The following is a 14,303-nucleotide window of genomic DNA, read 5'->3' as shown; positions in this document are numbered from 1 at the left end:
GAGCGGTGCTGAGCAGGATCAATGTCCACAAGGCTGCAGGTCCTGATGGCATCCCCAGGCGTGTTCTCAGAGCGTGTTCTGAGGAGCTTGCAGGAGTGCTCACTGACATATTCAATCTGTCCTTGGCCCACGCTGTGGTACCGGCCTGCTTCAAATCCACCTCCACTGTCCCGATACCCAAAAACTCCAACCCATCTAGCCTCAATGACTACCGCCCAGTAGCACTCACCCCCATCAACACTAAGTGCTTAGAGCAGCTGGTCTTAGCACACTTCAAATCCTGTCTCGCCCCCACCCTGGACCCCCACCAATTCGCATACCGCCAGAACAGGAGCACAGAGGATGCAGTCTCCATCGCACTGCACTCTGTCCTCTCACACCTGGACAACAACAACACCTACGCCAGAATGCTGTTTATAGACTTCAGTTCAGCATTCAATACAATCCACCCCTCACAACTCATCAGGAAACTGACAGACCTGGGCATCAGTTCCCTCATCTGCAAATGGTTACTGGACTTCCTGACCAACCGCCCCCAACATGTCCGGCTGGATAACCGCTGCTCATCTACAATCACAATGAACACCGGTGTACCACAAGGCTGTGTGATGAGCCCTTTCCTTTACTCCCTCTTCACCCATGACTGCAGACCTGCTGATGGTTCCAACACCATCATTAAGTTTGCAGATGACACCACGGTGATTGGCCTCATCAGTGACAACGATGAGACCGCCTACAGGGAGGAGGTGGATCGTCTGGCTGAGTGGTGCGACACAAACAACCTGCTGCTTAACACCGAGAAGACTAAGGAGCTCATCGTGGAGTACAGGAGGAATGCTGACCCACATCCACCCATCCACATTAAGGGGACAGCTGTGGAGCTTGTGAGCAGCTTCAAGTTCCTGGGAGTCCACATCTCCGAGGATCTCATCTGGACGACCAACTGCTCCAAGCTGGTCAAGAAGGCTCACCAGCGCCTCTTCTTCTTGAGGACTCTGAGGAAGAACCACCTGTCCTCAGACATCCTGGTGAACTTCTATCGCTGCACCATCGAGAGCATCCTGACCAACTGTATAACAGTCTGGTATGGGAACTGCTCTGCCTCGGACCGGAAGGCGTTGCAGAGGGTCGTGAAAACTGCCCAGCGCATCGCCGGAGCACCACTTCCTGCCATAAAGGACATCTACAGGAAGCGGTGTCTGAAAAGGGCTGGGAAAATCATCAAAGACCCCAGTCACCCATCACATGGACTCTTCAGCCTCCTGCCCTCTGGGAGGCGCTACAGGAGGCTCCGGACTAAGACCACCAGGTACCGGAACAGCTTCTTCCCCACAGCTGTCAGACTCCTGAACTCTGCCTCCTGACATCTGACCCACGTTAAACTCATGGACTGAACATACACACACCCACAACCACCTACACACACACACACACAATGGACAACTGTACCCTCAAACACACAATAATAACATGAACTGAACCACCACTCACAACCACTAGCACTTTATATAGCCTCTGTAGAAATTATCCACATATCTCACTTATCTTAACTGCACTACTGTATAGTTCTGTGTAAATAATCATTCTGTACATACAATAATTTTTAATCCTACAACTGTTTATAACTTGCATAGTTCACATTTCTGTATAACTGTATATCTCATATTTCTGTAGTTTTTAATTTCATATTCTGTATAGTTTTTTTCATATTTATATCCTGTTCATAGCCTGTACATAGCTTGTACTCACTACAGCCTGTACATACTTATAGCATATTCATAACATACTTCATACCGTGTACATTATAACATACCCATTTCTGTAATATACTTACATATCTATATTATTGCTAATATATATTGTAATATATCTATATCATGGCTAAAGCACTTCTGGATGGATGCAAACTGCATTTCGTTGCCCTGTACCTGTGCATGTGCAATGACAATAAAGTTGAATTCTATTCTATTCTATTCTAAAAATATAACCTTTTCTACTCGGATTTTATGTTCTTTGTCTGATATTAGATCAATTGTGTTAATACAGTATGTCAAAATGAAAACATAACTGTAAATTCAGACACGTGAGGTTGTGCTGAAAAGGATGATACCAAACAAGGCAAAGTAAATAGTTTTTAAAGGTGAAATGTAGAGGGAAAATCAAAAGTAATTAAAAATGGCCAATTATACCCTGGATGCAATAGTTACTTTTCAAGTAATTATTTACTTTTAGAATCTTGTAACTCAGTTACTAACTCAGTTACTTTTTTTGAAGAAATAACTAGTAACTATAATTAATTACTTTTTCAACGTAACTTACCCAACACTGATCAGCAGCATAAATGATGAACACCTCAGATGCCCGATGGCCACATCCTAGGGGATATGTCTCAGTATGTTCAGCTGAAAGGAGATCTCAGAGCAAACAAGTTGCGGCGGGGGGGCGGCACCTTCTTCTTTCCTCTTGGGTGATCAAAATGCCCTTTTCTTGAGGCATTTTTTAAATTTTTTTTAATGTGTGTGTGCGTATGGAGTCTTGCCATTGACCCTCAACAAATACATTTAACTATTAGATTCAAGATTCAAGGTCAAGGTATTGTATTGTCAGTGCTGTTTCACCCCAAGTCCCCCATGGTGCATTTACAAGAGTGTATATATATATAAAAAACACCCAGCACGCCCCTGCGGGCAGTTTATCCTTCAAGCTCGGGTCCTCTACCAGAGGCCTGGGAGCTTGAGGGTCCTGCGCAGTATCTTAGCTGTTCCCAGGACTGCGCTCTTCTGGACAGAGATGTCCGATGTTGTTCCCGGGATCTGCTGGAGCCACTCGCCTAGCTTGGGAGTCACTGCACCTAGTGCTCCGATTACCACGGGGACCACCGTTACCTTCACCCTCCACATCCTCTCGAGCTCTTCTCTGAGCCCTTGGTATTTCTCCAGCTTTTCGTGTTCCTTCTTCCTGATATTGCTGTCATTCGGAACCGCTACATCGATCACTACGGCCGTCTTCTTCTGTTTGTCTACCACCACTATGTCCGGTTGGTTAGCCACCACCATTTTGTCTGTCTGTATCTGGAAGTCCCACAGGATCTTAGCTCGGTCATCCATAGGATGGATGGATGGATATATCCATCCATCCATCCTATGGATATATATATATATACATATATATATGTATAGATATAGATATATATATATATCTATATATACATATATATATATAGATATATAGATATATAGATATATATGGTGATCATTAACCAATGATCACCCTTCCCTTGATGACAGAGGGCACTGGTTATGAGCTGGGAGCTCGCAAAAAGCATGCACATTTTTTGCCGCCTGGCGGTGCACAGCTGTAGGAGAAACACAGATTAAATGGGAGACTCAGACTGATGCCACAAAAACCATTAAGTAGGGTGTACAGTGTACACTATAGTCTACAGCACACAGGGGTATTAGGTTATTACACTCTAAGAACTAAAACTGATAATTACTTAAATATTTTGGTGCAACACTTTTACACTCAAAAATAATGAGTAAATGCAAAAACAATCACATCTCTTAAATACACCTTATTAATTGAGTAAATCCAACTAAAATGGAATAAGTTGTTATGAACAATTAAAGATGTTACAGTAACATACAAAATTGAGTAAATACAAAGTCAAAGTCAAAGTCAAAGTCAGCTTTATTTGTCAATTCTGCCACATGTACAGGACATACAGAGAATAGAAATTTCGTTACTCTCAAACCCTAGATGAAATAACAAATGAACATTTAAATATAAGAGAGTGATTAAAAAAATGCAAGTAAAATAATTAAAAAGTAAAAATAGTGCAAATGGAGATTTAGTAATGTACGGTACACATACACACGGTACATCAAATACAATTGAAAATGTAAGTTAAAACAACAGTAACCAAAAGTTCAAACTACATAAAATATTAATTAGGAAATGCTGAAATGCTTGGCACATATAACCTACACCATTACAATTATTTGTTTTTAAATAATGGTTCAATTTACTTAATATTTTAAAGTTAACTTAAGCAAAAACGTTAATTACAATTAAGTGTTATATAAATATATATATATATATATATACATATATATATACATATATATATATATATATATATATACACATACACACACACACACACACCCCCCCACAGGAAAAAAGAACCACGTCAGTTCAACATTGTTCACAATGATTTATTTTAACCAGCTTTTTTGTGAATCACACATTTAGCAGATTCCTTCTCTGAACACAGTGACCTGAAATCTGTTCTACATTCAGTGGATAAAATTTCAGTCACAACAGCCTTATATAATAAAATTGCATCCAATTTGGCATGCTTGATAAAACTCTGTAAAACTGGCATATTGATGCTAACAACAAGAAAAATGTACCTGCCATACAAAGAATAAAAGAGGCTCAAGTGAACGCAGTGCTTTACCTTTTCAGAAAAGGTCAAATGACAAAAATAAAATTAAGATCCCAAAAAAATATAAATCCTGAAAAAAAAAAACATTTGCACTGTGACATAGTTTTTGAACATCTTATTTTGATTCCAAAAAATTGGGAAGATTATAACTAAAGAGTGACCAAAAAACATCCATAATTTAAATAAAAAGGTTTCAAAAAGGATTGCGCTAAAAAAAAAAAAAAAAAAAAAAACCCATACAGAAGATACTCTCCCATTTACACCTTAATGTGAATCTGGAAAGTTAATACAAAAACACAGTTTATGGTACAAACATTATTTATGAACAGGAATCTCAACACAATGTAATGCCGCAACTGAACCTTTTGATGAGCATTACATGTCACTTAACAAGTCTAACACTTTAAGAACAGCCCTGTGAAATTTTGTCTACAATGAACAGAGGTCATTTTTCAGTCTTTGAACCTTGACAGAAAGGTTTCCTGGATCCAGCTCCATGAACACTTTTTGAAATGCTTCAAATGTGCATTTGGGATTCTTGGGGTATTTCAGATCCAGAGCATAGCACAGTCCCAAAAGATAGCAACAGGCTTTGCTCAGATTCCCAAGTTTGCCCAGAACAGTAACGCCTTCAATAACAATACCCACATCAGTAGGTTCGCCTGACCTGTCTTGATTCTGCAGCAGATAAATCTTCATCAGCTCCTCAGCCAAAGCCTCTTCAACAAAGACAGCATCAGCACCGTCCTTTAAAAAGAGAAACAACTGTTTTAAGCTCACATATTTCCAAACATTGAAACAAAAAGTTTCATTTGTATGACATCACCGGTACTCATAATATGTGGACACTGTGCTCCAAAATCTTTGAGCAAATGCTATTCTTTTGTATGCTTTGAAGTGTTTTTTTTTTTTCTTTAGAACAGTATCTTAAAACTTTTCTATGATCTCACAAGCTAAAATAAACTACTAATATTCCTAAAACAGATTTATTGCACCAACCTCAAAGGTTTTGATTAAGGCACTTGGATCCTCTCCCAGATGGTCAATGAGACATCTGATGATGACTTCTCATTTTTTCTCGATGGAATTTCCACTCTGTAAAACAGGAAGTCTCAACTGAGGCAAAATTTGCACATTTAAAACATGACTTACCATTTCTAGCTTAAACATAACTATTTTTTTTCTGTTGTTGACCTGTTTTCACACCCACCATCAAGGTAAGAACACCTGTGGAGCTAAAATATTGAACAGAAACCTAAGAAAAGCCGTTTTTAGTGGAAGGGCCTCTTCAATGCTGTGTTGGAACGTTTTTGTGGTTAGAAAATGCAATCTTCCTTACCTGAAGCAGAAGGTTTAACTGTGCCCTGTGGCGTTGTCCAGCAGCACCTTTCTTGGCTTGAAACAAGGACAGGAGTTTGGATGAATACAAGTCCAACGATGACATGAACTTTGGTTCAAGGTTCAGGGTCGTGATCCTATGAAACTCTGCACTGACCTGGATGGGAGAGGACAAAAAAACCAAGGACAAAAAATCTGAAGGCCAAAATTCTGATTCAATCAAAAAAAAATCTTTAAGTGGAACTACCATTTTTTGCAACCTGGACCTTATTTTCTAACATGCAAAAGATTAATTTACTCATCCAGACATAAATCCATATAAGTGGAGTTGTTCAGTATGCAGACTAAAGCCTTAACATAAAGTATTATCTTCCACTAAGCTTCTAAATTTTATGTTATGAATTGGTTGCACTATTTCCCTGTTAGATTGTATAATCTTGGAGGGAAGAGGCGGAGCCAGGTTGCCCTCTGAACCATCGTCTGCCAGGCAGCGATGCGAGAGGAACACACCGCTGAAGTGGCGCACATATTCAGAATCGCGTCAGCGGCTTTACAGAGAAAGCCTTTCAGCTCCTCTGGCAGCTCTGCTTCCTCCACCTTACTGGAGATGACGCTAGCAAGGCAGTGTTGTTAGTCACTGCAGCTGACTGAACAGTGCATTGATGTGCGCGATCAGTGAACCTTGCTATCAGCTGGTCAAGTTTGGCGGGATGGGCCGGTCGCTGTCCAACGACCTTGGTCATTTTGGTGCCGAAAACTGAAGCGAGGCTCGGCTCTAGAGGGGGAACAGGCGGAAAACTCCGGTCTGTGAAGCCCTCTGTGAAGCCCTAGGTAGAGACCGGTGCTCTAATCTTCGCTGGCTCTGCTGCTGCCTCAGAGAGGTAGGTCATCACCGCCGGGAACTGAGGCCAGATGGGATCTGGGCAACGAGAGTGAGCGGAGCCATACCTTCCCGCCAGATCATCTGATGGGGGTGGAGCAGGCTGAGGGACGGGAAGTCCCTTCTCACCAACTGCCTTCTGGATGATGCCAGGCAGATCCAGGAGCAGCGCACCAACAACTGGGAGCGGCGTCCTCGCCGACATGTGAAGGCCAGGGGTGGATGAGCGTCCGCTCATCCGCCTCCCTTCTGTCGCCAGGCTGCCCAGCTGGGAGGCAGTGGAGCTGCCACCACTGCCGTTTTCCTCACGGTGGGTGGAATCATCCAATTCCGGCCCACCATCGAAGAACTCGATGGCTTCTTCCAGCGAGTACCTCTCTCTTAGCGGGAACGCCTCCTCAGCATCAGCCTTGAAAAAGGCTGACCTCCGCTGCTTTTCCTCTGGCGGGAGGAGCTAACAGGAGCGGCAATAGGATTAAGGTGTGAGCGCAAGGTCCGCATGGTGAGGACCGAGGCAGCCCACGCAGACGGCATGTCGGTCATACGACATGATGTAGCCGGTCTGGCAGGATGGACACAGACGGATGGTCTCGCTGGACATCTTCTGGCTGGCCTTAGAAAAACGGTAGAGCCGATTTCCTGGTCTCACCGTAACTTATACTAGACCAGGGTGAGGCCCACACAGCAGGTGGGCGTGGACTAAAATACTTCAGTGCTGCGCGCACAAGGGGAATACCCACTTAAAGGGCTGCGCCTATACTCATAGAATCTGGGGTTACAATACGTAACCAACGTTTCATAAAAATATTAAATTACTCTTCACTCTTTAGTAAAATCTAGTCTGTCGTTATGTGCTCCAGAGTTAGATAAGTGAGACAAAGGCACTTTGCAATCAGCCCAGTCATTCTTCAGTCAGGTTACATTAGCTTAGCCTAAAACAAGTTAAGTGAACGGAAATTACTAGCATTTATTGTTCCCTAGGCTTCGGAATGGTTTCGATTAGAACCATTCTGGTTTTGATTCAGATTCCTCATTTTGATTCAAATTCCTAGCGATTCTAGAGTCTTATGACAAATTAAAGCAACCTGGCTGCTGCAAGATCATCAAAATCACTAGGATGGTAGCAACATGTTTTTCCTCACTTATCTTATGATGGGGATCTAACAGACCAAATTTTATTTACAAGTGGATATCCCTTTAAATGTTCACTTACTTGGGAGACGTCAAACAACGCCGGCCATCTGTCCTTGATGTCGCTGACACTCAGCTGTTGGCTGATAATATCATGTCTTCTATGTGCAAAGGTTTTGCACATTAAATCCTTGATGGCTGTGCTGTTTTTCTTCTTACACTCATCAATCAGTTGTTGTCGCTCCAGCTCTTGCTGTTCTTTACCATCTTGTCCTGGATAGTGTGGCAGAAACAGCACTTCTCCTTTCCGCGCCTTCTTTATGTTTTTCGCTGGAGCCTTGTCATCAGGGTGCTTGTTCTTCAGTGAGTTGCAAGTAACCTCTGGAACTCCAAGACTTCGTAACTTTGACCTGTAATTTCCCATCTTGTATTTAAGACTATACATCCATCCCATCCAGCCATTACGACTGCCTGGCTCTGTCAGACATGGGTGCTTTTTGACCAGAGCCTCTGCCACTTCTCCAATTTGAAGGCCAGTAGGGTAGGCTGTGTAGCTGTACATATAATCAGCTAATTTTTCCATTATATCTGACTTGACTGAAGTATTGTTCAGCACAGTGCCATTTTGAACAAAGACTTGCTTGGCATTTTTCAGTACAGTCTCTGTTGCCACAGAGAAAAGTGGAATGACAATTTCATCTGGCCATGCAGTCTTCAGAGGACTTTGAAGAGGGGAGAGTATAACAGTGTTGTCTGAAGACCGAGATGATCCATCTGTTTGGTCCTCTGTGGTTTTATAGGTTGAAGAGCTTGAACTTTCATTCAGTGAACTTACATCTGAGGGATTTTCACACTGAGGAATCAATGTAAGCACTACTGATGGAATGACCACAGCTTTGACTGTACCCCTATCTTTGATTTGGTTGGGAGAATGAAGTGTAAAGAAATCTCCAAATGAGTCATCATAATAGTGCAATGTGAAATCCTCAACTAGCCCAAATGTCTCTCTCACTGTCTCATGCAACTCCTCAACAGTCCTGGGCATTCCTGAAGAGAGCACAAGCTTCTCACTCTGTTGTCCAAAAATTACTTTCAAGGCAACGGAGTCCATCTGCAGAATAAAAACCACAAGAAAAAAGAAAAAGAAAGGGGGTATCTGAGTCTTTCCCCTTACACTAACAAACAATGTGACGTTTTATTGACACCATTTGCTTGCCTTCAACACGATATGGTGTTAAGGGGTAAGTGTCACCAAGTACTCTGGGATGTATTAAGGTCATTTTCCCAGAAGGATCCAGAATAAATGCCCTAAAATGTTCATCATACCAGCTGTTGAGCAACTTCACAATGAAAAGAAATTCATTGCTTAAGACAACAATCTGTAAAATCTCCACAAAGTCAGGTAAGCCACAAGTAGATCCATGAGGCAAAACCATTCCTGAGGCATATTTAGTTCCATGATGAGTCAGAGAGTTGGTCAAATTCACATAGGCTTGTGTTGGATAAAGTTCCTTGAGACACTGCTGTATTTCTACATCAAGCAGTTCCAATGGAAGAGATGATACTTTAGTGACACACACTGATGGCTTCAATGCATTACCATCTGAATAGTATGCCATCATCATCTGGTGCTTTGAGGCAAGTGACAATAGTACATTTCTGAAGCTGTTTGTGTGTTTAACAACCTTCTCAAAGAAACTATGTTTAGCCTCAAAGCGCATAGTCCAGAGGCATACTAATGGACCAAATCCTCTGATCAAGTCAGGATAATGCTCCAAAAAATGGTGTTTTGGAGTTAGTTTTTGCTCTGGGAAAACATCCAATAGCCTGTTGCGATGTTCAGATATAAGTGTGTCCAAGTAGCAAATACTTTCCTCTCTGTGAATAGGGGACACAACAAGTTCAGTTATATCTTTTAGAGTCATAAGAACTTGCCATGCTTCATCATTTTTGGGAATCTTTTCCCCAATAATAAAAGGTAATAGTCTCAATAACGTCCAATTTTCATGTGCGTTGCCACCAATGCTTTTGCGAGTGGAAAAATTTATGGGGATGATTTGGGGGCGATCTGTTTTATCGCTCCATTTGTAAGGAAATTCTGTTATGAAGTTATTGAGTTCAGTTAAGGAAAAGTAACGTTTACGGATAAACACATGAAGGCATAATGCTAATTCTAGTGGAATTATGCCTTCAAAAAGGTCGTGCAAAAGATCTGGAGGATACCCTGTGACAAAATGGAAATATTTTAATTTCCCTGTTAATGGACAACCTTTCTTCACACCACAAAAATGAACCGAGGAGGAATTTTCCTTTATGGTTTGGACATGTAGATCATAGTTCTCTTTTGTTCTTGGTGGAAAAGCTCCTGAACGAACTTCTTTTTGCTGAAAGTCTGAATGGTCTCCAAGGCAAAATCTACAGATGTAATGTCCAGAAAAGCTTTCCACGAGTCCACTAAGAGAATGAGTGCCAAGATTGTCAGCACAAACACAAAAAACAGTGCCCCTGATATATCTACCAAGCTGTGAACAAAAAAATCCCGTCTCTCTCTAATGTTATGAGATCCTTTAAAAGTGGCTCGAGAACAGTTTCATAGCTAAAAGTTTTAACATCACTTGCCTTACACAGGAGAGCCAATTGAATTGATGTTAGCTGTGATCTCAGTTCAGTTGGTATATCAGCAAGTACCCAGTACACAGCTGTGACTTTGTGTTTTTTTCTTGAAGTCCCAAGTGGATTACAAATTTCAAAGTCATCCACATAGAGAACAAGGGAAATACTTAAGTCCTCAATAGCACAAAGTTGGTTTTGCTTGAAATATTGTCCATCGTGGAAAGAGGATAACTGTGAAGTGTTCAAATGTCTAGTTAATATACTGTTAACATCTTCTTTACTCAGTAACAGCTGCAAGGACTGAAGAATAGGCACATACTGAAAAGTGGAATTCTTTTCTGGATCCAAACAGTATTCTACTGGTTCAATAACACAGAAGTTTTCCTTGAAATATTTCTGTCTCTTATATCTTGAAGCAAAGGGACCATCAGGACTAAGGGCTGCACATAAAGGACTACAGTGACATATTTTTTCAGCCAATTCACTGACAAAAGACTGATCAATATTACAGTTATTCTTAATAAGAATATCACTTATTGACTTTGGAATATACTGAAGTGATAATGTGCAGATATAATTGAGCTGTTCCACCAAGTCATCCACACATTTACCAGAAACATTATAGATGCTTTCCAGTTTTAACAAGAGCACACCAATATTTTTCAAAATTTCATTTGTTGTTTCCCTTTCACAACCAAGTTCAATGGTGACATCCAAGTCCTCGTGATCTTCTAATTCCAGTGCTGGTAAGAAGATTTCATTAGATGTACTGACAGTTTGCTTTGAAATCAAGTTAGTTTTAAAGTGCTTCCATGAACAAAATCTGTGCTTTCGACTTCTGTGAGTCGCATAAGTCCCACAAATGTTTGTCTTAAACTCACAGCCATCAAAAACACACTCTATGGTTTCATGGCTTTTCAAATGGGAATTTATATGTTGAAAATGGTCTTTTGTGTTTGGGTAAAAAGAGTCACAGATTTTACATCTAATAGTTGGAAGGACCTCACACTCTTCCGTTTCATGCGAACTGTGAGACCTAGACAAGTGTGAGCGTAAGGCACCCCATGTCTTAAAAGAGCAAGGACAATTCAAATGAAGACAGGGTATGGAATAGCCATGACCAAATGTACCATGTTTCACTCGATAATGTTTGAGTAGTGACACTTTTGATGACTCCTCATGTTTGCAGAGTTTACACTGCCATCTCATCACCTGTGACCTAAAAAATTGTGAGAAAATATGTCTCACAGTATGAAGATGACAGAATGGTGTATAACCATATTTACACAGTTTTTGTATGATTAACTGATTGAATAACCAATACTCACTACCAATTCAGGTGGAGGATACAACTTACAAATAAGTCAACATGGAACAAAGTACAATACTTAACCACATTGAAATAATCTGAATCACATCACCACGCTGTATAAATAAAAAGATAGTATGGTGACACTAGATGACAGACCATGAACTCATCAATATATTTACCGAACTGAAAAATTCTCAAAATTTAGATTTGGCATTTGTATGACTAAAATAACCCACCACAAAACCAATATAAATATTTAGGTGGTATCACCATCCACTACTCAGCTTGTATAAAACAATATCATATCATTCCAAAATTTAACACATCAAGTCCTCTGAGTAAAATTACCTGCTTTACTTTGTAGTTGATGCAGATTTTTTTCTCCTGGTGGTGAAGATGGTGCTGAAAAAATACAAATCAAAACTTTATCATTACAAAACATGTCACTGAGTAATCTGCCATAACATCAATCTCTTATAAGAAATTTTAGCTTGGATTGAAATAAACATTTATTTATGTAAATTGGGAGTAACTATACTGGAAATGATGGTACTTTTGGCTTGACCCAAAGGACCAAAGCTTTTTTTTTTCATTATTTTCTGGGATCTGAAAGGAAGTAGGGCCCCGAGTCTAAATTTACTTAAGGCCCCATAGTACTTTGGACCGGCCCTGGATGAGGTAATCTGCTGACCCTGGCGGTCCTCTCAGCGTTCTCTCAAAAACTGGCCCTGTTCGGGACAAAGCTGAAAGCAGCGTCTTATATGCTCTGAAAGACCCCACATAGAACAAGAAAGCTAAGCAGCATGGTTGCTGCTATGAACTGTTCCACGGGCAGGTCTTCTTAGTCCTGAACAACCTGACAGAGTGAGTCAGGCCGCGTGACTACCGCAGCTCCCGCACCGCGACTCAACAGGGCCATTTTCTAGAAATGTCTGAGCACACCTGCTTTCACGTGGTTCCTAAAATGCCCCCGATTAAACGGTCAGGTCACTGGTACCGGGACATTCCGGTCAAATTACCCGGAACGCAGATAGCGACTCAGAACGTAAAAGGATAAAAGGGCGCGGTTTCCCACCGCCTTGACTGGAAGACGGGTTGAAAACTTAAATTAACGTGCACAAACACGCTGCGAAAAGTGAGCCACCATGACAAACGCTATTTTCAGAACATGTCATAAAAGAACGGTGTGGATAAAGACAGCTAATGTAAGAATTGGTCACTTACCTGAAAACGTTACCAAGTCTGCAGTGGATGTGTGTCTGTCTCGTTCAACGTGCAGAAAATCTCCCATGAGGCCATGCTCCTCGCGCGCGGTACATGCCAAAGGTCATTAGTCTTACTCAAAGTTTTAAGTTAGTATTGGGGGACAAAATTATATTGATTTTGAACCATTAATAATTAAAGTTAAAGACAATGATAAGTATGAATACCAGTGTCTCAGTTATTTTGAGTACTTTCTATGAGATATATTGAGTAGATTTAAATAATGCACCCTGTGTTTCAAATACAGAATTTTTTCTTTTAAATAAACTTGAACAAAAGAGCTCAGTTCAACTCAAAAACTGGTGTTGAAAATTTAAGCATTCTTTTCAGTATTTTCAACTCAAGATAACACTTTTGTGATTTTCAAAGATTTAATCAAGGTCATCTAACTTAGAATTATAATGATGTTTACTAAGCCCCTGAATAATTTTTTAGGGTGTATGTACGTGTTGGTAAGTTATCTTGTGGCAACGGACAAATTGAAACAAATGAGGGTGCTGTGTGTGCAACTGCATAACCGCAACACCTCGACCGCCCGGGAACTTATGCCAGGATCCTGTTTGTGGACTTTAGTTCGGCTTTTAACACCATCGTGCCTGAACTTCTCTCTTCCAAACTCTCCCAGCTCAGCGTGTCTCCAGCTACCTGTCAGTGGATCACCAGCTTCCTGACAGACAGAAAGCAACAAGTGAGGCTGGGGGAGATCACCTCTGAAACTCGGACCCTCAGTATTGGTGCCCCTCAAGGATGTGTCCTCTCACCACTACTGTTCTCCCTCTACACTAATGACTGCACCTCCAAGAACTCGGCTGTTAAACTCCTAAAGTTTGCAGATGACACCACCGTCATTGGCCTCATTCAGGATGGTGATGAGTCTGCATACCGGCAGGAAGTTGAGCGGCTGGTACTCTGGTGCAGTCAGCACAATCTGGAGCTGAACACTCTTAAAACTGTAGAGATGACAGTGGACTTCAGGAGACATCCCCCAACTCTGCCCCCCCTCATCATGTCAGACAGCCCTGTGTCGACTGTGAAGATCTTCAAGTTCCTGGGTACCACCATCTCCCAGGACCTGAAGTGGGATACCAACATCAACTCCATCCTCAAAAAGACCCAGCAGAGGATGTACTTCCTGAGACAACTGGGGAAGTACAGTCTTCCACAGGAGCTGCTGACCCAGTTCTACACTGCAGTCATTGAGTCTGTCCTGTGCTCCTCCATCACAGTCTGGTATGGTGCAGCCACTAAACAGGACAGGAGCAGACTGCAGCGGACTGTACGGGCAGCAGAAAGGATCATCGGCGCCCCCCTGCCCT

General features: G+C 41.5%; 1 protein-coding gene across 4 annotated transcripts; it reads right to left on the bottom strand.

The window, feature by feature from the left end:
• Positions 1–4,170: 4,170 nt before the first annotated feature.
• Positions 4,171–13,660, bottom strand: LOC106097125 (uncharacterized). Of its 4 annotated transcripts, none has more exons than XM_025900715.1 (6): positions 12,949–13,660; positions 12,073–12,126; positions 7,882–11,631; positions 5,790–5,945; positions 5,450–5,545; positions 4,171–5,197 (listed from the first exon to the last, which is right to left on the bottom strand). In XM_025900715.1, exon 3 carries the CDS (start codon positions 11,619–11,621, stop codon positions 10,314–10,316), a length of 1,308 nt encoding a protein of 435 aa, XP_025756500.1. In that variant the 5' UTR covers positions 11,622–11,631; positions 12,073–12,126; positions 12,949–13,660; the 3' UTR covers positions 4,171–5,197; positions 5,450–5,545; positions 5,790–5,945; positions 7,882–10,313. The 4 variants fall into 3 exon arrangements, 3 of the variants coding, with proteins under 3 accessions (XP_025756500.1, XP_025756501.1, XP_019204031.2); XR_002057292.2 differs by lacking the exon at positions 7,882–11,631; XM_019348486.2 differs by lacking the exons at positions 4,171–5,197; positions 5,450–5,545 and having other exon boundaries at positions 5,553–5,945.
• Between the last annotated feature and the right edge of the window lie 643 nt (positions 13,661–14,303).

This window comes from Oreochromis niloticus, linkage group LG19 (assembly GCF_001858045.2).
Source record: "Oreochromis niloticus isolate F11D_XX linkage group LG19, O_niloticus_UMD_NMBU, whole genome shotgun sequence".
Lineage (NCBI taxonomy): Eukaryota > Metazoa > Chordata > Actinopteri > Cichliformes > Cichlidae > Oreochromis > Oreochromis niloticus.
The sequence above is the reverse complement of the archived record's forward strand: the minus strand, read 5'-3'. Positions and strand labels throughout refer to the sequence as shown.

Bases quoted from the DNA above. Each gene is read 5' to 3' on its own strand.
- LOC106097125 (XM_025900715.1), bottom strand. From the start codon at position 11,621: ATGAGATGGCAGTGTAAACTCTGCAAACATGAGGAGTCATCAAAAGTG.